Raw genomic sequence first — 24,972 nt, 5'->3', positions numbered from 1 at the left:
CATTTCTAATTTCCAAATTAAGCGGCATTAGTAAGCTCGCCTTGAATACGACCTGATATGCCAACTCTTGGTTTCGCAGGCGGTTCTAATCAGATGGACGCCAGGCGGACTACCAGGAGTCAGGGCAACTCCGTAGGGTCGAATCAGGGACAGGGAGCTCAGTTTCCCCCACCTGATAGGGGCCGAGGCAGAGGCCCCCGAGGCAGGGCTCGTGGCCGGGGTGATGAGAACCCGCCACAGACTGCCCAGGCTCCCCGGCCGATCAAGGAGCCCGGAATCGGGAGTTACGGTTTGCGGAGATGCAAGCCGGATCGAAGAACAAGACCTCGAGATTCGAGAGGTTGAGACGGCGGGGTGCTCCTGCCGGTTCTGTGCCCATAGTTCCGGTGGCACCGCCCCTCGCCGCCCGGTGCCGAGATAGTGGTGGCGGCCCATAGATTGGAACCATTGTATGAGCGGTTCGGAAGCAAGCACCTCGGTATTCTGGGAGGTCCGGACGTGATGAAAGCCGAGCAATGGCTGACGGTGATTACCAGAATCCTGAATTTCATGGGTGTCACCGGTAACGACAGAGTGGTGTGCGCCACGTTTCAGTTCCAGGAGGACGCCCTGGTATGGTGGGACATGGTGTCTCAGATTCATGATGTCACCACCATGACCTGGGAAAGGTTTCAGGAACTCTTTAATGCGAAATACTATAATGAGGCGGTCAGAAGTGCCAAGAGGAAAGAGTTCGTTCACCTGACCCAGCGGGAGAACATGAGCGTCACTGAGTATACTACTCAGTTTGATCGGTTGGCGAGGTTAGCCTCGGGAATTGTGCCGACCGACTTCAGCAAGAAGGAGAAGTACTTGGACGGGTTGAATCCCAAGATCAGGCATGACCTGATGATTACCACAGACGACAGCACCACCTATGCTCGGATGGTGGAGAAGGCCTTGCGGGCCGAGGGCGCGGTGGGGTGCATGTCGAGAATCGGCGAGTACTCGGTTAGTGGCGGGGCTCCTACCCCTCCCGCATCGAGGCTATAGCAGGGGAGTAGTGGTTCGGCCATTGATCGGAAGGAAGAGGGCACCCACGCTTCGGCGGCTCGAGTCGAACAAGAGGTTCGGGGGAACCGGAGGCGAGGAGTCGTCTGGTGGTAATGAGACCCGATTCTCCTATCCCGAGTGCCCTAGGCGCAAGAGGCACCATCGGGGTGAGTGCAAAGGTCGGGGATGCTTTCATTGTGGCATGCCGGACACTTCAAAGGGAATGTCCCCGGCTCCGACCGGAGGCACCGAGAGCTCCGGCGATACCCACTCCGGCCCGGGGTGTTCGCTACCACGCGGGCGATGCGGATGCCGGCCCATCAGTTGTTACAGGTCAGCTTTTTATTAACAACTCGCTTTATTCAGTGCTGTTTGATTCTGGGGCTACACATTCTTATGTAGCGGCCAGGGTCTTTAGTAAGTTGGGTAGACCCTTTGATAGATATGAATCAGGGTTTGGAACCTGTTACACAGCGGAGAATTGGTTATCTCCAATAGGTGGATTAGGTCTATGCCGATCGGGATAGATGGTAGAGAGTTAAGCGGCGATCGATAGAGATGAGCTTAGTCGAATTTGATATTATTTTAGGAATGGATTTCCTATCTAAATATTCGGCGAGCATTGATTGTAAAAGGAAGATGGTGGTCTTCCAACCGGAAAGTGAAGAACCGTTTGTATTTGTGGGTTCGGTTCAGGGATCTCGGATCCCGGTGATCTCGGCTATGTCAGCGAGAGAATTGTTGCACGGTGGGTGCTTAGGGTTTCTGGCCGTGGTGGTGGACACCACTCGGCCAGACACCGTTCGGCCAGAGGACATCAGAGTGGTTCGGGAATTTTTGGACGTTTTTCCCGAAGAACTTCCAGGGTTACCACCTCAGCGGGAGATTGACTTCGTGATTGACTTGGCACCAGGGGTGGATCCGGTTTCCAAAGCCCCGTATAGGATGGCTCCAGCTGAACTTAAGGAATTAAAGATTCGGCTCAAGGGTTGCTTGACATAGGGTTCATTCGGCCCGGTGTGTCACCACAGGGAGCCCGGTTTTGTTCGTCAAGAAGAAGGATGGATCTATGAGGATGTGCATCGACTACAGAGAGTTGAACAAGCTGACGGTGAAGAATAAATATCCATTACCTAGGATCGATGACTTGTTCGATCAGCTTCAGGGGAAGACGGTCTTTTCTAAGATTGATCTCCGTTCGGGTTATCATCAGTTGAGAATCTGAGAGGAGGACATTCCAAAGACGGCTTTCCGCACTAGGTATGGACACTACGAGTTTCTGGTTATGTCATTCGGACTAACCAATGCTCCTGCAGCATTCATGGACCTGATGAATAGAGTATTCAAGGATTTCCTCGATATCTGTGTGATTGTGTTTATCGACGACATCCTCGTGTACTCTCAATCAGAAGAGGAGCATGAGTTACATCTTCAGATGGTACTGCAACGACTTCGAGAACATAAGCTCTACGCCAAGTTTAAGAAATGTGAGTTCTGGTTGTCTCAGGTGTCCTTCCTAGGGCACATTGTGAGTAAAGATGGGATCAAGGTGGATCCCGGGAAGATTGAATCCGTCAGGGATTGGCCGAGACCGAAGACAGTGACAGAGATCAGAAGCTTCTTGGGACTAGCTGGGTACTACCGTAGGTTCGTGGAGGGGTTCTCCAAAATCTCAATACCCCTAACCGAGCTTACAAAGAAGAATCAGCGATTTATCTGGTCAGATAAATGCGAAGCTAGTTTTCAGGAGCTAAAGCAAAGATTGATTACTGCTCCGGTGCTAGCTTTGCCTTCGGACAAGGAGAAGTTCGTAGTCTACTGTGACGCATCCAAACAGGGTTTGGGGTGCGTATTGATGCAAGCTGATCGGGTTATCGCTTATGCCTCCCGTCAGTTAAAGGATTACGAACAGCGATACCCGACTCATGATTTAGAATTAGCCGCAGTGGTTTTTGCACTGAAGATTTGGCGGCATTACCTGTATGGAGAGAAGTGTGAGATCTATACCGACCATAAGAGTCTCAAGTATTTCTTTACTCAGAAAGATTTGAACATGAGACAAAGGCGTTGGTTGGAATTAGTGAAGGACTACGATTGCGAGATCCTCTATCATCCCGGAAAAGCCAATGTAGTGGCCGATGCCCCGAGCGAGAAAGGGTCCGGGCAAGTAGCTAGCATGGTTCGGATCTCACCTCGGCTAGCGAGAGGATATGGTTAGATCCGGCATTGAGTTTGTGGTAGGTCGGCTTCACAACTTAACGCTGCAATCGATACGGTTAGAAAGAATAAAAGTCGCTCAGATGACAGATCCGGAGTTAGTGAAGATCCGAGATGAGGTATTGGCTGGTCAAGCCAAAGACTTTTCAGTGTCAGACAGTGGGATGCTTTTGTATAAAGCCAGGGTTTGTGTTCCGAACAGTGCAGAACTTAGAAATGAGATCTTTGAGGAGGCTCATTCTACTCCATATTCTCTGCATCCCGGCACCACCAAGATGTACCAAGATTTGAAACCGTACTTCTGGTGGAACGGTATGAAGAAGAATTTGGTAGAATTCGTATCGAGATGCCTCACTTGTCAGCAGATCAAGGCTGAACATCAGAGACCAGCAGGGTTGTTGCAGCCTCTAACCCTACCAGAATGGAAATGGGAGGATATTACGATGGATTTTGTGGTCGGGTTACCTAGGACCACTGGTATGCATGATTCCATCTGGGTAGTGGTGGACCGATTTACGAAATCTGCTCATTTTCTGCCGGTTAGAACAACGTTCACAGTGGATCGGTTGGCGGGCGTACGTCAGAGAGATAGTGAGACTTCACGGGGTACCGAAGTCTATAGTTTCGGACAGGGATCCGAAATTCACCTCCAAATTTTGGCAAAGTTTGCAACGGGCAATGGGTACAAAGCTAAAATTCAGTACAGCATTCCATCCTCAGACAGATGGTCAGTCCGAAAGGACAATTCAGATATTGGAGGATATGTTGAGAGCCTGTGTTATGGACTTTGAGGGTTCATGGAGTAAATATCTACCGTTGATAGAATTCTCGTACAACAACAGTTATCAGAGTACGATAGGGATGGCTCCCTATGAACTGTTGTACGGTAGGAAATGTAGATCCCCTATCCACTGGGATGAGACGGGGGAGAGGAAATACCTAGGTCCAGAGTCAGTTCAGCGGACCAATGAGGCGATAGAGAAGATAAAAGCTAGAATGCTTGCCTCACAGAAGCGGACGGAAGAGTTACGCAGATCCGAAACGCAGAGATGTTGAGTTCCAAGTAGGGGAACATGTATTTTTACGGGTATCTCCGATGAAGGGGATTAAACGTTTCGGGAAAAGAGGCAAGTTATGCCCTAGATTTACAGGACCTTTCGAGATTCTCGAGAAGATAGGTCAAGTGGCATATAGGTTAGCATTGCCTCCAGCCTTATCAGCAGTGCACAACGTATTCCATGTCTCAATGTTGAGAAAATACGTTTCAGACCCCTCTCACATACTCAGTTATGAGAGTCTTCAGCTTCAGCCAGACATGTCATATGAGGAACAGCCAGTGCAGATCCTGGATAGAAAGGATAAAGTCCTTCGGAATAAGACCATAGCATTGGTCAAGGTTCTCTGGAGAAACAGCAAGGTGGAGGAAGCCACCTGGGAGCTAGAGTCAGATATGAGAGCTCAATATCCAGAGTTATTCAGGTTAGATTTCGGGGAAGAAATCCTTTTAAGGGGGGAATAGTTGTAAAGCCCGCTTAGTTAATTTGGAAATCAGCAGTTGTTTATATTTAATTATGAAATTATTTATAGCTATTTAAATAATTTATTACTGTTATTTATGGAATTCAGAAATGCATGATTATGTCATCAGTAGTTTTTATATTTCGCATTTCCGGTGTCCGGTATTTTGGAACTCGGCGTTTGGCTCAGTAGAAATCACAACTTAGTATGTTGGTAATTTGGGGACGGGTTTAGACATTGGGAATGTCGGGAATGGCCGGGAATTTAGAATGTCCCAAAAATACCCCTTTAGTATGATTTATGTGGTTTTATGGTGGAGGGGCAAAATGGTCTTTTTGCCCCATTAGTATTTTGTCTTATGTGATTTATTAAATGGAAATTAAATGTTATTTGTTTATTTTTAGTTGGCTGAAATAATATGGTAAATGCTTTATAAACTCTTTTCTCTTAAAAATTCAACACTTAGTCAAATTTAAAAGGAATTTTCAAAACACTCAAAGCTCTCTTTCTCTCCCTCTTTTCGGCCAAAGCTTGGGCTGCTAGGGCTGGGATTTTTCTGCTCAAAGCTTGTGATTTTCAACTCATCCTTGTGTAATTCTAGTCAAGGTGTGATCTCTTGTAAATTCCCTTTGTGTTTTCTTGAATTTTATGTGAAATTGATGGAATGCATGCATGATTTTGGAATATGTTGCTGCTGTGATTTTGTTGTTGATATATGTGGTTTAAAGCATGTTAATTGATATTAGTTGAGCTATGTTGAAAGCATGTTAGTTAGGTTGTTCAAGCTTTTAGTTTTTATGTGAAAAAGTTATGAATTTTTGAAAGAAATGGTTCTTTTTGTTCTGTGAAGTTACTGGATGTTCTTGTGTGTTTTCAGAAGCTTATTCATGCTTAGTTAAGTAGAATTAACTAGGTTTGGATTCATGTTAGTGGATTTAACCAAGTTTGAGTTTTGGAACTCAAAGCTTGGTCTTTAATGGTGATTTTTGTATATGTGTTTTCTGGGTGGTTTTGATGCCTTGGATTTGTTCTAGGGATAGTTTAGAACAGGTCTGGAAAGTTTGGGACCAATTGGGGTTGAATTGGTCGAGTTATGAGAATTTTAGTTGGCTGCCTGCGAGGAAGGAATTCGGTTGTGCATCCGGAATTCGGATGAGGGTTCGATAATTCCCGGAACCGGAATTCGGTTGGGCAGCCGTCTGTAGGTTGGGGAATTTTTCCGAACCCTAGTTTTCCTCGTTTTTAGGTTGTTAGGGGTATTGCCATGCTTTTTATCGATAGGGAAACTTTTAGTTCCTAGTTTTAGTCCCCGGGAAGTGATTTAGCGTGTCACTTATAGCGTTGTGATTTTTATGGTTTAGGAGCCGATGTCCAGCGCTCGGCTTCGGTTCCGGTCGGGTTGACGGCACACACGAAATCGGAATCCGGGTAAGATTAGTATAACAGTATGCATAAGTAGATTACATGTTTAGCGTGCATGTAGGAAGCCTGCTAGATTACATTAGTTATGTATTTAGGCTTCGAACCATCCAACCCTGTCACGTCGGTACGAGTGGAGTATGACCGACGGCGGAGTATGACCGGTTCGGCCGATCAGTGACACTTGGTTGGTGGTTCGGTGCTATTGACCTATCCGTCGGTACGAGGCTGGAGTATGACCGAGCGGCGGAGTATGACCGGTTCGACCGATCAGGAGGATACTTGTCAATAGTACCGTCCCCTGAACGTTCAAAACTCAGTACCATGTTGGACATGGCAGTAGTGGCTCAGTACCATGTTGGACATGGCAGTAGCGGGACTCAGTATCGTGTTGGACACGGCAGTTAGTATTATGTATGATATTATTATGCTTTTCTTACTGAGTCTGTCGACTCACAGTTTATGTTCATGTGTAGGTAAAGGCAAGGCTATAGATGATGGACCGTGAGCGAGCTTATGAGATTGTACATGTCGGGGCGGTTAGGCCTGGAGCGTACGATCCTCGGGACAGCAACGCTGAGATTTTTGTAACTGTCGTTAGACGACTTTTATTTTGATGTAATAGTTAAACAGTTAAACTTTTTGTAAATATTTTTATAATCGGGATCCCGAGTCTTTTGTAATATGTTTTACAAGTTTAATCAAAAAGCAAAATTTTAATTAATCACGTTTTTCCATAAACCTCGTTGATTAGCAACGAGCTGCACAGTACGTTTAAAAATCACGTAATACGCCTAAGGTAGTTAGGGTGTTACATAATGTAGAAATTCATCTGAAACCCTTTTCACATACTTGATCCTGTTTATTGTGTCGTCAACACATTGGAAAGTAAACATGACTATGTGAATAAAGTTTCCTAGATTTATCAGACACAGGGTTTTACTGATATGATAATCTACAACAAGAGTTTACTTGTATTTGGAGAAATACTATGTTCTTTCCAGAACATTGGTTAAAGTAAAGCTCAGGTTGGATGCATGGAGTATGCATCGGAAGGGACCGATATTGAACTTTGACTTAGATTTAATCAAACTTACCGTAAAATCTATTCAAGTCAATATCGCCTAGTTGATCCTAGATCAAATGATCTTAATCCTGTTATGATTAGGCTCAATCTTGAAAGGCTATTCGTGTTCCTTGAATTGTTAGTTAAGCCTACCTTTTGGTCAGGGTGATACGTACTTTTTGGGAACACGGTAGTGCAATTGAGTGGGAGCGCTGTCATAAACATGGAATCTATAGCTTCTATCTGGCGAATAGTAAGCAAAGGATGATCTCCTTCGAGCTTGACCAAACGAACATAAATGGTGGAGTACTCATTTCACATAAGCTGAAATATCATTTATACGGGGTCAAGTGTTTTAAGGAATAAATACATTGTAGGGTGTAACGGTAATTTAATCCCTTTATAGTGTAGATCATTCATATAGAGGATCATTGATCACATTAGGATTATAACAATGGATAACTAATGATGTGTCTATATGGTGGAACATATAGAGCATTCTATATAACTGAGAGTGCAATTCTAAGTTCTATGCATGGATTCAACGAAGAATTAATAAGTTAGTGAATTTTAGTGCTAAATTCTTGATCTACTTATTGGAAGCTCGGTTATATAGACCCATGGTCCCCCCACTAGTTGAGATAATATTGCTTGTAAGACTCATGTAATTGGTTTTGATTAATCAATTATAATTCTCAAATTAGACTATGTCTTTTTGTGAATTTTTCACTAAGTAAGGGCGAAATTATAAAGAAAGAGTTTATAGGGGCATATTTGTTAATTATGATACTTTGTATGGTTCAATTAATAAATATGATAAATGACAATATTATTTAATAATTATTTATAGTTATTAAATAGTTAGAATTGACATTTAAATGGTTGAATTAGAAAATTGGTGTTTTTGAGAAAATCAGATGCAGAAAAGGTAAAACTGCAAAATTACAAAAAGTGAGGCCCAAATCCACTAAGCATGGCCAGCCCCTTTTGTAGGTAATTTAAACTGATATTTTCATTATTTTAATGCCAAATAATTCAAGCCTAACCCTAGTGGAATGCTATAAATAGATAGTGAAGGCTTCAGGAAAATTACACTTAAATTTTCTATTTTTCCTTCAGAGAAAAACCTGAGCCTTTCTCTCTCCCTATCTTTAGCTGCCACTTCTTCTTTCTCTTCCCTCTTGAATTTCGAAATTCTTAGTGTATGAGTAGTGCCCACACACAGCAAGTGATACCTCAATCATAGTGAGGAAGATCGTGAAGAAAGACTTTCAGCAAGAAGGAGTTTCAGCATCAAAGATTCAGAGAAAGAGATCCAGGTTCAGATATTGATAATGCTCTGCTACAGAAAGGAATCAAGGGCTAGATATCTGAACGGAAGGAGTCATTTATTCCGCTGCACCCAATGTAAAGTTTCTTAAACTTTATATGTGTTTATTTCATCGTTTTAGAAAGTTCATATTTAGGGTGTTAATAAACATACTTGTGAGTAGATCTAAGATCCTGGTAAAATAATTTCCAACAACTGGCCTCAGAGCCATGGTAATTGATTTACTTGCAAGAAATTTGGACTTTAAAACGATTGTTTGTATGATTTTTGGATGGTATCATGTTGTATTGAGTGTTATTTGATGATTGATTGATGTTTGTAAATTTTCGTGAAAAATAATTGCGATTTTGTTTCTGGAATTATTTTTATTGGATAGTATGGAAAAAATTAATCAAGTTAGCCTTTTACAGAACTCAATTTCGATTTATTTGAATTAGTTATGAATTTTTGAAGATTTGAAAAAATCGGGGCTGTGCTGAAATTTTCCTGCGATCGCAAATCTGTCCGTACAGTTCACAATTTTTTTTGTTTTTCTTCGATTTTTCATGCTTTTTCATGGAATTAACTTCCAATTTTTGGCATAGTTTTGTATTTATACTATTACTATTCCTAATTCAATTCTAATTATCTTTTTGAATTAATTTAATATTTTTTAAATTTAATTCAAGATATTAGGGTAATTTGAATTTGAATAGAATTAGTATCTATCTTCTTGCTTAAAAATCTATCTTATTTTAAAATTTGATTCTTATCTTATTTTAAATTTAAAAATAAGATATTTATAATCATGTAATTTTTAAATGATATAAGATATTTTGCTAATTTTTTAAATTTTGTTATTTTATTTATTTAAATTACATTTAAAATTTGAAAAAGATATTTATTTATCTTTTCTAATTTTTATTTAATTTTTATTTATAAAATAACATTTAAAATTTAAAAGTAGTTAGCAAATTTTGAAATGATATTTAGGTTGTTTGAAACCTAATTTTTCAAAATTGTAGGTTTAATTTTAAATTTAAATTTTTTTAAAAATTTCGAAATTTTTCAAAATTTTTTTAAATTTTCGAAAATTTTATTTTATTATTTAATTAATTATTTTCGAAATTAAATATTTAATTTAAAATTAAATAAATCCTACATCCAACTATCCAACTAACCTTGTTGCAGGAGTATGTGTTTTAGCTTATGTGTAAGTTTTCAAAACCTATTATTACTTGATTGCAAATAGCCATGATTACTTTTTGCCAGATCTAATGATCTGATGGCTCCCTTGGTCAAGATAATAATTTGTAACAGGTATATTTACAATCTTCTTTCATCTGTGTATGACCTAGCAACATGATAGGACCCATCCAAAGTGTGCCTTTGTGAGCCTATGTGTTTAATTTGATTATAGATGCATATAGGTTGTTGTTGCTAAAATAAATTATCATAGTTCTTGATAGAATTTATTTAGGCCCATTTAGTTTTTGGGCCTATTCAATTAATAACAGTTGTTCTTATTAAGGTTAAATTCCTCTCTTTTGGGCCTTGTGTGAGAGTTGGGAGCCATAGAAGTGGGTACGACATACTGAACCCAACACCCCCTCACATGAACCACCCCAATTATGAAGGCCCATTTGCCTGATTTGAACAACTGTACTAGGTTAATTACACTAGTTTAACCTAATAAAATTGATTAGCAACATAATTAATTTCATTTATTTTGAAATTAATTTAAGAAAATTATAGTTTAAAGAATTTTTTATTCTAAGCTAAACTATATGTATTTTCTTGTATTTAATTAAATATAGAATTATAACCATCTAGATTCTTTCAGGAGCTTAATTTAAATTTTTCATTAAATATTCCTATTTAAGTTGATATTTAGTTATCTACAACTAACCAACTTAAATCTGAATATCTTTTGAATTTCAAATTTCAAAATTAAGTTGAGGAATTTTAGGCATTGGTTATTAAGATTCTTTAGATATTTTTTAGGTTAATATCTTTTCGAATATTAACTTAAAATGGAATATTTTCAAATTAAGTGGTTACAACTTAATTTTGATATTTAATTAAATTTAAATTTGAAAAATATTTAAGTTCTAGATTTTTTCTAATACAACTTAAATTAGATATTTTTTTTTTCAAATTTTGTAGGAAAGATACTTAGTCAAATAAGATATTTTCTAGATAGTTATTTCTAGACTACTTATTATTTCTAATATTAAATAGGAAAATATTATAAATTGTGAAATTAATTATTTAATTAATTTTGGTACAATTTATTTTAAGTATATTTTTCCTAGTATTAAACTAGAAATTAATAATTAAGCCTTCTCTACACTTAATTATTTATTTCTTGAATTTAATACATTTAATTAATTTGAAAATTAAATATCTAAGTTGATTTTTATCATCATACTTAAATATTTCTTTTTCATGACATTTAATTAAATAGTATTTTTAGTTGAAATTTATTTTTTCAACTAAATTTAAATAATTTTCAAAATATATTTCTTTTCTTTTATTAATCAATTTTCGAAATTTCATTTCTTAAATGCTAGAATTTCGAATTTTATCTTGAAAAATAGATTAAGTTGTAAATTAATTATTTATTTTAATTAATTCTTGGATCAACTTAAATCAATGATTTTTTTCATTTATTGATTAATTTAAAATAAATTGAATTAAAGTATATTATTAGAAATTGAATTAATTAGTCAAAGGAAAATCTAGATAGGTGATATTTTTGCTTGAAGTATTTTTCTAATGTATTTAATTAAATAGAAAATTAATATTTAAGTTGATTTTCATCATCATACTTAAATATTTGAAATTTTTCTTATATATTTAATTAAATAGGAAAATTATATTTTTTTGTTGTAAATTAATTTTATTAATTAATTTTGGGCCAACATTAAATTAGAATAATTTTTCCAGGATTTATTTTTTATTTTAATATGCATTTTTCGAAAATTGTATTCTTATATACTTTAATTTTTCGAAATGCAATATATATTTATAGAAAATTAAATTTGAGTTGTAAATTAATTTAAATTAATTTTGTAACAACTTAAATATTTTTTCTAAATATTTATTGGAAATTATTACTAAGATGGAAATAATTCATGTTATTTTCATATCCATCTAAGTAAAATTTATAAATATTAAATTAAAATTTATATTTAGAATTTTTCATTCTAAATTGGAATTTTAATTAAATAAATATATATTTAAAATAAATAGAATAAATAAAGAGAATAAAAGAAAATACAATTTTTTTTAAATAATGAGCTTTATTATCAAAAGATATTCGATCTCCATTGTGGGTTTTACACCGCGTTTGTTTTAGTGAGTAATCCTCCCTAATGGAGGAACGTTCATTAGCAATTTCGCACCGTTTAACCTCGCATGATAAGTAGTTTGTAAGTGTTTTGTATGGTATGGATCACCCTAATGGTGGCGACCATACTTGACTTGCAAATTATGAAACAATGGTGGAAGCTCATAAGATAGAATTGCCTTGACTCTCGCCTAAACGGGACAACGCTGAATTCCAATCTTGATCGAATAAAAGGTTGCTAGAATGGTTATCATTTTAGATGAGCTGACAACTCTATTCAATGGATGATGCTTTGACTCTCGCCTAAACGGGACACTGTATCAGTTTGTTGAAAAACCTTGGAAATTATTTAGGATTGTATGTTTTAGTATTTTCACTTGTCATTCCTACTTGCTATATGCTTATAATTTCTGAATTGTGTATGAATTTATATTGAACCATGTTATTTTCTGTTATTAAGTTGTAGTTTAATTTCAAATCTTCATTGTTGGTCTAACATGTTTGTTTTTCTAATGAGATAAATCCCTAATGGATTTTCACCATTAGACATACATAATAGTGTAAGATCTCGAAAGATAAGTATTGTATATGCGACATCTAGCTGTTCATCAATTGATGACACCTTAGACTAGTATTTTTACAATATGAAACAAGAAGATTACATAAATAAGATTACTTTGTCTTTCGCTAATCGAAGCATCGTTGGATTCTTATTTATAAACGAAATTATCCTAATTCCTCTTAGCTTATTCATTTCGAATTAGCTCCATAATATATCATTGGATGAATGGTCTATAAATCATTTCATGTCATTATATTTTCTCTTAAGAAATTAAATGACGCTTATGATTATAATCCCGAAATTCTATTCCCAATTGATATAAATCCTCAATCTTAGAAATCTCCTACTTGTATGGGCAAATCAGACTTAGAGTTATATTAGTAGTGCTGGTCCAAGAAAGAATTACTCATTATATTTGGTTGAATTTAAGTCTTTGACTTTAATTTTAGAATCCAAACAGAAATTTTCTTATATTTCTAATTCCAGAATACAATACAGTTACACTTTCTCAAGTGTTTAATATCCATCTTCTATTATTGGATTAAAACTGTATGGAATATGAGTTAGGTATTCTGTGACCAGGATCCACTTGCAGTATTCTAAAAACTCTTTGATGTAACTAAACCTATGTCATCATAGACAATACCACATTTTTCTTAATCTATGGCATTTGTATCTTGTTCATAGTGGATTTGACAAGATCAATCTCTGCAAAGAGTTAATATGCCTATATCCACTGAAAGTAGTTCATCTCATTCGCAGATGGATGTACATTCAGGGGTGGATATGAGTTTTTCGTTGTATTCTTAAAACGATAACTCTAGATTATACCTTTTAGCAAAGAAATTTGAAATGTTTGAAAAATTTCATTAATTTCTAGCAATGGTTAAAACCATTAAGGTAAGTGGTTAAAGATCTTGCGAACTGATAGGGGTGGAGAAATAGCTAGTAGATATGCAGTTCAAAGATCATTAAATTGATTTTTGAATTATATCCAAACTTACCTCCCCAGAAATTTCGAGTTGCATATTGATGATTAGTTACTAGTCGTTGCCTAATTCCTTCTATGGTAATACAATTTCAGAATGATGTAATGGTTGGCTACTTAATCATTACTAGATTCATGGATGACCTAATCAAAATCTTAAGAAAGGCTAGAACTGTTAACCATGGTTTGTTAGCTATTCTAAGTGATTAGGGGTGGACCATCCCATAGTCAATAGATAAGAAAGTGTTTGTTCAAACAAATACTACTTTTCTAAGATAATGACTAAGTCTGAAAACAAGTAGCAAATAAAGGAGATATTTAATTCTTGATTCCAAAAGTGTTCTATCATCTTATATAATATATGATGATCCCACTGCCTCTGTTGTCTTGTCACAACCAAATAGGTTAATACCATTTAGTTTTCTTCGACATAATTCACGGTACCTTGTCGTAGTGGGAGAGTTTCTAGGAATTCACCTTCTTATGACTTGGGAGACACTAGTGATTAAAATCCATTGTGAGTTTAAACAAGTAATGGATTGTCAAGATAAGAAACTAAGAAGAAAAGCCAATAGAACTATGGTTTAATCCATTCACATGGAATAACCTAAAGTTTTCTATTACAAGGACATAAAAGGAAATTTCGTTTATAAGTCTATTCAATGGACTTAACAAAACTTCCTGTTCCTAGTATCATAGGTTTGAGTTTATCTAAACCTATGGCTTGTGGTATACCTGGTAATTACTTACTCTAATGCAAGCAACTTACTTTAGTAAGATGCTGAAGCATTTTCTTTCTAATGGCAATCTATAGAGGCTTCACAACTTCTTAGGTATAGATTTTATTTATCTAAGGAAAAGTCTTAACTATTCCAGAAAAGATAAAGCCATGAAAGAATTTCTTATATCAACAGTGAGAGGTCTTAGATATGCTTTTGTATGCCTTAGACCAGACACCTGCTGTTGAGTGGGAGTAATGAGTAGGTATCAGATTAATCCAGGAGAAGAACATTGGAAGACAATCAAGTAAATCTTAAGATAAAGAAGAGGAACTATATGTTAGTCAATAAGAGTGTGTTTAAAACTCTTAGACTACACCATATCAGATTTCGAAATTTGCCTTTGTGCTAGTAAATCTTTCTGATAAGATGGTTGTTACTCTGGGGGTGGAATAGTGATTTTGGAGAAGTGTAAAAACCTATCTGAAGTCTCTAGGTCTACCAGAGAGAGACTGAATGTTAAAGTTGCAGGAAAGGTACTTATTCAGTCTAAGGAAAGTTCTATACATCTTTGGCACCATTCCAAATTGCCTTAAACTACTAGTGTTAATTTCCTGATTAACCAAAAGTAGTTGCCAAAGGTATGTATAGAATCCAGTATCCCAAGAGAGTAGACATATAGAGAGGAATTTCACATTATCAATGATTTTGTGATTAAGGAAGAGTAATGGTGGAGAAAAGGTTGTGGTTAATTCAACCTTTCAGATCCTATTACGAGGAGTTTACTACTACTACACTTGATTTGTATATCAAGGTGTTGAGATTATTTGAAACGCACTTTTTGTTTTATATTAGTGCAAGTGGGAGTTTGTTGGGTTTTATGCCCTAAATAAAACTCATTTCAATATAATCAGATTTACTTATTAATATAGATCAGAAATAACATTTAATGTTGCATGGTTCACATGATTTATTTCATGATTATATGTACATAATGTATAAATTCATCTGAAACCCTTTTCACATACTTGATCTTGTTTATTGTGCCGTCAACACATTGGAAAGTAAACATGACTATGTAAATAAAGTTTCCTAGATTTATCAGACACGGGGTTTTGCGATATGATAATCTACAACAAGAGTTTACTTGTATTTGGAGAAATACTATGTTCTTTCCAGAACATTGGTTAAAGTAAAGCTCAGGTTGGATGCATGGAGTATGCATCGGAAGGGACCGATATTGAACTTTGACTTAGATTTAATCAAACTTACCGTAAAATCTATTCAAGTCAATATCGCCTAGTTGATCCTAGATCAAATGATCTTAATCCTGTTATGATTAGGCTCAATCTTGAAAGGCTATTCGTGTTCCTTGAATTGTTAGTTAAGCCTACCTTTTGGTCAGGGTGATACGTACTTTTTGGGAACACGGTAGTGCAATTGAGTGGGAGCGCTGTCATAAACATGGAATCTATAGCTTCTATCTGGCGAATAGTAAGCAAAGGATGATCTCCTTCGAGCTTGACCAAACGAACATAAATGGTGGAGTACTCATTTCACATAAGCTGAAATATCATTTATACGGGGTCAAGTGTTTTAAGGAATAAATACATTGTAGGGTGTAACGGTAATTTAATCCCTTTACAGTGTAGATCATTCATATAGAGGATCATTGATCACATTAGGATTATAACAATGGATAACTAATGATGTGTCTATATGGTGGAACATATAGAGCATTCTATATAACTGAGAGTGCAATTCTAAGTTCTATGCGTGGATTCAACGAAGAATTAATAAGTTAGTGAATTTTAGTGCTAAATTCTTGATCTACTTATTGGAAGCTCGGTTATATAGACCCATGGTCCCCCCACTAGTTGAGATAATATTGCTTGTAAGACTCATGTAATTGGTTTTGATTAATCAATTATAATTCTCAAATTAGACTATGTCTTTTTGTGAATTTTTCACTAAGTAAGGGCGAAATTATAAAGAAAGAGTTTATAGGGGCATATTTGTTAATTATGATACTTTGTATGGTTCAATTAATGAATATGATAAATGACAATATTATTTAATAATTATTTATAGTTATTAAATAGTTAGAATTGACATTTAAATGGTTGAATTAGAAAATTGGTGTTTTTGAGAAAATCAGATGCAGAAAAGGTAAAACTGCAAAATTACAAAAAGTGAGGCCCAAATCCACTAAGCATGGCCAGCCCCTTTTGTAGGTAATTTAAACTGATATTTTCATTATTTTAATGCCAAATAGTTCAAGTCTAACCCTAGTGGAATGCTATAAATAGATAGTGAAGGCTTCAGGAAAATTACACTTAAATTTTCTATTTTTCCTTCAGAGAAAAACCTGAGCCTTTCTCTCTCCCTATCTTTAGCTGCCACTTCTTCTTTCTCTTCCCTCTTGAATTTTGAAATTCTTAGTGTATGAGTAGTGCCCACACACAGCAAGTGATACCTCAATCATAGTGAGGAAGATCGTGAAGAAAGACTTTCAGCAAGAAGGAGTTTCAGCATCAAAGATTCAGAGAAAGAGATCCAGGTTCAAATATTGATAATGCTCTGCTACAGAAAGGAATCAAGGGCTAGATATCTGAACGGAAGGAGTCATTTATTCCGCTGCACCCAATGTAAAGTTTCTTAAACTTTATATGTGTTTATTTCATCGTTTTAGAAAGTTCATATTTAGGGTGTTAATAAACATACTTGTGAGTAGATCTAAGATCCTGGTAAAATAATTTCCAACAAACCTAGGCGCAGGGCTAGGGTCCCCTCCCAAGTTTACTGCTACGACTCAGTTCTACTCAATTTCGTGACGTATCCTTTATGCCACGTGTCAAACATTGATGTCCACGTCACTAGAGAAAATTTTTAAGTTAACATAAACCGTCACATATTATCTTTCATAGGCGACGGTTTTAAACCGTCACATGTAGTATAATAACCCATTTTTTCATTATTTTAAAATTTTTATTATATAATCGTTTATATTATAATCATAATCGTCAAACAAATCAAGTATAAATATAAATTTATTAATAACACAAATATAATTACAATATATAGTGTACTAGTTTAGGTTTACAAAATTTTATACTTAATTCCAATTCTATTATCATCAACTATGAAGCAAAATTTTTTTTACAAAATGAAATACACTCTTTAAATCTTAAGATTTCAACTTCAAATATCGTCTAGTATTGCTCGAAAGGAAGAGCTAACAATAGACCTGCATATTCTAAAAAATAATTGATGAACAAGCACGTTAAACTTGTAAAGAATAATCTACCATACACGTTAACAAAAAAAATTAAAGCTTTTAACTATTCCAATATCAATAAACTTTGTAAAATTAAAATTTAAAATTAAACATTACCTAAACTATACTAAAGTTATAATAAAATACTAGATTTTTTTTTTCTAAACTATTAAATTTACACTAGCTATTTTTTTTTTTAACTAAACTACATTACATATATTTTTTCTAGTAACAAATTAGACATTAACATTAAAACTAAAATACTTTAAAAAATATTTATATATTTTTACCCCAATCTAATACTTTTTTTTTCTAGTAACAAATTAGACATTAACATTAAAACTAAAATACTTTAAAAAAATATTCATATATTTTTACCCCAATCTAATACTTTTTCTCTAATATTTATGCATTTTTAGTGAAATTTATCCTAATTCTATTGAAATTTCGACAACATAACAATTGTAATCAGACATTCTCGAAAATTTCAAACATGAAAAAAATGAAAAACAAAACTTACACAAAACAAACAAAATAACATTAACAATATAAAAATTATACGCACATCCGACTGCAATACAATCACTCATAAAACCTACTTCACTGCAGATGAATATTTAAGATATTCAAACTCCACTAAATAAAGAATTTTAAAATTGTAGTGATTATATCTTTCTCTAATAAAACTAACTACTTTTGCGCTCTTCAATCAACACCAAGAATTCGAAACCTAAAAAATAATAAAAGTATTAATATTGATTAAATTTTAAATTTTACAACTATCATCAACTTATATATATATTTATGAACTAAAAATACACACATATATATATATATATATATATATTACCGATAATAAGGAGCCTCTCTCGAAAGATCGTCAAAAAAGGAGGAGGAGCTAGGCGAAGTTTGGCAACGACTAGAAAAGTTAATAATATATATAAAAGAATTTTAATAATAATTTAAATAAAAATAAATAATCTAAACATAAATTTCTATAACGATTTAATAAAAACTTAAAGAAAAATTAAACTAATAGCTAAATAATTAATAAAAATTATTTTTCAATACCTAAACAATTAATATATTCGAAACTAAATATTTTTTATTGCCTAACAACAAATAATCTAAATAATTTTTTTTATTACATAACAACAAATAATCTATACTAAATATTTTTCAAAATGCCTAAATCTAAAACTAAATAATTAAACTTAACTAAATATTTTTATTAATACCTAAATCTAAAATAAATTAAACAATTAATTTACATTAAATTTAAAACTATGTATTAAATAAATAAGTATATATGTATATAAAATAGTATACATAAAATATTTATAAATTAATTTTAATCAATAATTAAATATATATCTAAAGGAGATGGTGGGCGTCGGTAACCACGAGGAGGACGACAACTGTGGTTGAGAATGGTCGGTGGTTGAGCAAACAGATCGAGAGAGAGAAAGTATCACCGGTGGTGGAGCTCGAATGGGGGTTTCTTGGTGGTTGTCCTTCATCGGTAGTGGATGCCGCTCCGAATGGGGTTTCTCGGTGGAGGATGGCCACCTTTAGTGGTATGACTTTCATCTTTGGGGCATCAAAGGGAGATCAAGAGAGAGACGAGAAAGGGAAATCATGGGTGGGTTTCGTGGGGTATCAGCGTCACTGGTGAGAGAGAGAGAGAGAGAGAGAGAGAGAGAGAGAGAGAGAGAGAGAGAGAGAGAGAGAGAGAGAGAGAGAGAGAGAGAGAGAAGGAGAGAAGAGACTGAATGAGAGGAAGGAGACTGAATGAGAGAGATGTAGCTAGGGTTTGGTTTTATTAATTAGTCGGTTATACTCGACGATTTAAAATTGTCGGGTACAACTGACTATTAAAAATTGCGATAAACCTATAAAATACCGCGAATTGCCCTCCTGAGAGTTTTGAACCGTCAGAAATACTCAATTTTTCCCGACAGTTTAAAATAGTCACTTAATATTGATACAGTTCCCGAAAAAATTATTTTTGGGACCGTCGCGAATTCTTGTTTTTATAGTAGGGTTTATTATAATTAAATGTAAATCTTCTACATCCTTCTTCCTATAAATAGTGGATCATATTCACTATTAAGAGGACCAAGTTCAGTATTCTGAAGAGAGCCAAAACTCTGCAGAAATATTTGTAACCTTGAGATACAGCAAGAAACTCACATGACAAGGTTCATGTTATCTTGTTATTCTTAAAAATACAACAAAAAGGAAAATAGACTATTACCATTGACAGGGGTCGAACCTCTATAAATTTATTGTGTCGTTTGTAGCTTTTTAATTATCTTTATTATTAGACACTTATATTATCGCTTTACTGACTCCGCATCGTTGGCTAAAAATAATGTCAATAGATACCAAATGAAATTTTATATTTTATTTACCAATTTATTTTTAAATTAAATACGAAATAATAATATTGGCATTGAAACACTTATTCTGTAGCTGCAGAACATAACTCTGTAACTGTAGAATACAATAAAAAATAAATAGTGCAGACAAATAAAAACATACAAAGTTTTTAATACATGGTGTCAAGAATCCTTGCATATTGTTACTTGTTCAAGAGACCACGCCATAGAGATATGATTGATTAGATAGATTTCAAAAATATAAAGTAATTGACTTATGCATAAATAAACTCCCTCTTATTATATGCCATGCGTTCCACCTTCTCAAACGAAGTTGGTTGAAACTTCAAGTGCTCGAACTCCTTTCGATTTGCTTGAAGAGTGTTTGCTTCCTCCCAAGGCAAGACTTGAGAAACTTTCTTCCTAAAGCTTAAAGAACCTTCTCCCGAAGGTTAAGGTTGACACTGCTGTTCTTCTTCTTTGTAAACTTGATTACAGACTCAAGACAATACCAAAGACATAAACACAGAAGTAGAGTCGAACATACTCTTCTCTACACAACAAAGACATTCTTTATTAATAATATGAATGAAATTCAAAGTGAATAAAAGATCTAATAAACCTAGCTGCTAATATGAGTATTTATAATCATTATATTAGGCAACACATACACGATTTAGACAGGAGCATGAATCACAAGAAACTTCCTTAAAACATATCTTCAATCAATCTAGAAATTTTCGATTTTGTACTTTCAGAATCGTGAGTAGTAAGTACAATTTTCGTTTTATATAACAAAAAGTGAATGATTTTCTTCAAATATTAAAATATTTGATTTCTTCATTAAAATTTACTATTTATGTCTAACTTTTCAAAAAATTAGAAAAGCTAGACACTTAATACACACTATTAACGAAATAAACAAATAAAATATTTATATGGAAATACACAAAACATCTTTCGATTCAAGATGAAACTATTGAACATCTTTTTTTTGCTTGTAAATATAGCATGGATTGTTGGCTGAAACTTAAAGATTGGTTAGCATGGAGGACTAAAGACGTGGATATACCAAGCATCATTAAGTGGTTGGCTCGATCAAAAGTTTCAAAGACAAAGAAAAATTAGTTATGGCAGCTGTCATAGCTGCTCTTGTGTGCAGCTTTTGGATGAACAGAAATGAAATTTTGTGGAATGATAAATGTTTGACAGTTGATACACTTGTAAAAAAAAAGTAAAATATGATGTCAAAGCTAAACTTAGTTTGTTTTTACCAAAAAAAAAAAAAAAAGTGAGCCAAGTGGATAGAGTTTGGATTAAAAGATTGTAATTAGTTGCCAGGCTTTTCATAAGGGCCAGATAGAAATTGTAAAGATGTTTAGAGAATTAGTTCCATAAGAAAAAGGAAAAATGTTTGTTGTTTCAGATAAAAAAAAATCAAAAAATTGTTTGTTTTTCAGTCATATTAGAGTAGCAGAAAAACGTTTATTATCTTCTATTTGTTGTGTGAGCTAGGCTGGCAATAGCTGATTTTTCTTTTTATCCTAAAAAAAAGCGGGCCATGCATTGAGCCCATTAACTTGGCGTATTCTTTTGGTTATGTTTTACTATTTATTGGTTATACCCACATTATTATGCAGTGTTGACTTTGATTATTTGCTACCTTATGTTCCGGGCGTGACCTTCTTAAAATGTTTGTTCTGTTCAATGAAACTTTCAACTTCCCTATTAATAATATATCCTTACTCTATAAACTCGAAAATCACCTCAAGTCTCTTCAGAATAATGAAGATTTGAGTTATTTTAATCAAAATGGAAGCACAGTATTGTCCATTTGAAGTTTAGATCTGCATCACCATTATGCTTAATGGTCATTAATTGGCTTAAATTGTTGGGATGCTACCATCTTTAATGAAGTAGTAGATTCACAAATTATGTTCCCATGAACTGTGTGCATAATGACAAAAAGAAACCAAATACAAGAAATTGATATATTTTATATACTTAACTGCTTAAGTTGTTTCCCACTTCATTGACAAGAGGAAAAAAAAGAAGAAGAATTGAAATTGAAAAAAAAAAAAGAAAAAGAAAAGAAAAAGGGGTAGGGGGTTGGGAACAAATTCCTTTTTGGGCAATGGGCATCAACTTTTCAACTCCTTACTTGGCCTTTACAACACTCTTGCCATTTCTTCTATTTGCAGCCACTGCAGAAGCAGATACCAAGGAAAATCCTTAATAATATTACAATGTCATTTCCAATTTCTTCCTTGTAAATCACCTGCCAATAATTAAGGATATTTTATAGAAAAAAGATAACAGGTAATTACAAATATCACATCTTTATTTAAATGATTTTGGAGCTTGAGAGTTGAAAAGAGAACACTGCAGATGGCCTTGATAATCATAAATAAATTTAAAAGAAAAAAAAAAGAAACACTGTAGAGGGCCTTACCTGGCTCCTGCGAGGCTGAATATTTGGTCATTGGGGATTGATACAGATCAACATGCTTCCCCATTGCCGATTCTCCCTGCAAGAATTACCATTAAACTATATCATGACAGAGATTTTATTCTTTAGAAAAATATCATGTCAGAGATTATTAAAAGTAAAATAGAGCATATAGAAGAGGAAAGAGGCTTGTGAGAGTAAAATACCCTATGTGTTGCAGAAAAGCCTTGAGAATGGTCAACTACATTATCCATTAAAGCTTTGCTCCTAGAAAAAGTTGACTTTTTCTGCAGAATTGGAATAAAATTATTAGTATATATATATTTATATCCAAAACCAGCACACCCTACACACACAAATATACATACATAGATATATATACATGGTATCTTATTAATTAAGAATGATATAAGTGATATTGCCTTGGAAACAGGGGAGCTAGCAGTGTCATCTAGACAAGAACGATGCTCTTCTTCTGTACATTTTTCTTTCATCTTAGATTTCATCATCTTCTTCTTATCCTTGTTTGTTGATTTGTTATAGGCCCAAGAAGAAGAGAAAGAAATATAGGAGCCATTTTCGTTGTAGTCATGATCATGATCATCTTCATGATAATGGGGAGGTCCAGAAGAAGCATCGGACACCATTGATAAGTCCTCCTCCTCCCCCTCCTCATAACCACAATCATTTTCTTTTTCCTCCTTATGATCTATCCTTAACTTATCAGCTTCTGAAATATTTGATTCTTCCAAGTAAAGGGTCCAACCAGATTCACACCCACTACCACTGAATTTTGATGTTGATATATTCATTATTTCTCTTTTCACTCTATTTTTATTTCTAATTAAACTCCCAAAGAGTAATTCATGAGCTGATGTCTTCTCTCTATTCATGCCTAGTGTTCCTCCATATAAATAAGTGGAATGAAAGAAAGAAAGGAGAAGAATGGAGGGAGAAAAAACCAAGAAAATCGCATTCAAATCCTAGACTACATTTGTCCTTTTTCATATCTTTTGGCCTAATTATTTCATCTCTTTGTGAATGAATCAAAACTGCCAGTTGGCTTTATGTATGTGTACGTGTAAGTTGAGAGAGAGAGAGAAGAAATAAAAAGGAAAACAAACAGTAGTGTGATTTTACAAAAAGGTAATAGTAGTTTTGATCCATGTAGTTGTAGTAACACCAAAGCTAGCTCCTTGTACTTAACGAGTGTGTTGTCCTTTCAAAAATAATTATTAATAATAAATAAGTGATTGTCATATTGGTACGTGTGGCAATTTTTTTTTTAAAAAAAAAATTAACAATCTTTTATATAAATATAAATTATATTTATATATATACATATTTTTGTTTTAACGTGGTCATAATTGATCATGAGTTGGACAAAAGCTGGCTGTGGTCGTCCTCCTTAAGCCTCCACAGCCTCATATTCATAAATCATAATTCATCTCAACATGTACACAAGAGAAGAGAGGACATATATATCGTGATTGTATGGAGATAAGTTTCCCTAGTGTAGTTCCAACAATTTCATTTTGACAAAAAAAAGACCCTTTATAAGGGTCAGCTAGGTAGGCAAATTACAAAGTAATAATAGATGAGATATATAAAGCTTTTCTTTGTCTGTATTGGGAAAATATATATGCTGTATATATATATATATATATATATTTATATATATATAAGTAGTTAAAAATTATAATAAATGAAGGGTATAAAGTAAAAATGGACAATACTGGTCGAAAATAGTGTCTTTCAGCAGAAAGTAATTGAATAAATTATAAAAAAAATTACTTTACATATTATTTCTTTTTCACTTTTATTTTAAATTTACGGTGTAGGTTTTTAAAGTGGTTTTTCGGGTAATTTTTATGTGGGTTTCTATATGATTACGATTTAAGTTGTTTCGTTAATTGTAATAAGAATTTTTATGTAATATTCGGTAAAAATATATATATAAAAAAATACTCTTTTAAACTGTGAAAATGAAGAAACCCCTAAATTATAATGAAAGAAAGCATTATATTATTATATTTGGCAGAGCTCTCTCTATTCTCTATAAATCATGCATTTTATCCATTAATTAGAATTCTATACTAGTGTGACACATATATATAAATATAATCCTCATCTTGTTAACCGATTTCAAATATATATATATATATATATATAAATATTTATATGGTTTGGCAGAGAAACTTTCCTTAAAGAATTGGGCATCTTTTCTTTGTTTTAAATTAAAGCATTAATCACTACTACGAGTTCCACACGACAACTGATTGATAAAGTGCTACACACAAGGTTTTCATGCAATAATGAGTTTGTATTAGAAAACAATCCCGACGTTGATTGACCATTTAGACAGCTAATTAATTATAATAACATAAATTAATTATATTAGAAGCAAAACCAATAGTATATATTATTATTATTATCTTACATGCATACGAATAACGACAGATAACAGTAACATCAATTTGTGTACCAAGTTTTTACACGTTCATACCTTATTTCAAATCACATGTTATAGTGCAAAATGGTTTGGTGTAATTTTATCCTTATAATTATTAGGACTATTTACCATGAATATGTTTGTTAGGATATTTGTGTGCGAGCTAGCTAGCTAGCATATGATCGATCTAGATAATGGTGATGCAAGAGAGGTTGAAAATAGTATTAAGAT

The 24,972-nt window shown here is 34.1% G+C and overlaps 1 protein-coding gene across 3 annotated transcripts; it reads right to left on the bottom strand.

Moving 5' to 3' along the window:
- Positions 1–21,817: 21,817 nt before the first annotated feature.
- On the bottom strand, positions 21,818–23,459 carry LOC115713463 (protein SOB FIVE-LIKE 5). 3 transcript variants are annotated; one of them, XM_030641951.2, is made up of 4 exons: positions 22,712–23,459; positions 22,496–22,576; positions 22,293–22,368; positions 21,818–22,118 (listed from the first exon to the last, which is right to left on the bottom strand). In XM_030641951.2, exons 1-4 carry the CDS (start codon positions 23,180–23,182, stop codon positions 22,090–22,092), a joined length of 657 nt encoding a protein of 218 aa, XP_030497811.1. In that variant the 5' UTR covers positions 23,183–23,459; the 3' UTR covers positions 21,818–22,089. The 3 variants fall into 3 exon arrangements, with proteins under 3 accessions (XP_030497811.1, XP_030497807.1, XP_060961114.1); XM_030641947.2 differs by having other exon boundaries at positions 21,818–22,044; XM_061105131.1 differs by having other exon boundaries at positions 21,818–22,368.
- Positions 23,460–24,972: the final 1,513 nt, after the last annotated feature.

This window comes from Cannabis sativa, chromosome X (assembly GCF_029168945.1).
Source record: "Cannabis sativa cultivar Pink pepper isolate KNU-18-1 chromosome X, ASM2916894v1, whole genome shotgun sequence".
Taxonomy (NCBI): Eukaryota; Viridiplantae; Streptophyta; class Magnoliopsida; order Rosales; family Cannabaceae; genus Cannabis; species Cannabis sativa.
The sequence above is the reverse complement of the archived record's forward strand: the minus strand, read 5'-3'. Positions and strand labels throughout refer to the sequence as shown.

Coding starts and splice junctions, on each gene's coding strand:
- LOC115713463 (XM_061105131.1), bottom strand. CDS start 23,182: ATGAATAGAGAGAAGACATCAGCTCATGAATTACTCTTTGGGAGTTTA. Junction 22,577..22,711: donor CTAGCTCCCCTGTTTCCAAG/GCAATATCACTT, acceptor CCAATTCTGCAG/AAAAAGTCAACTTTTTCTAG. Junction 22,369..22,495: donor GCTTTTCTGCAACACATAGG/GTATTTTACTCT, acceptor TAATTCTTGCAG/GGAGAATCGGCAATGGGGAA.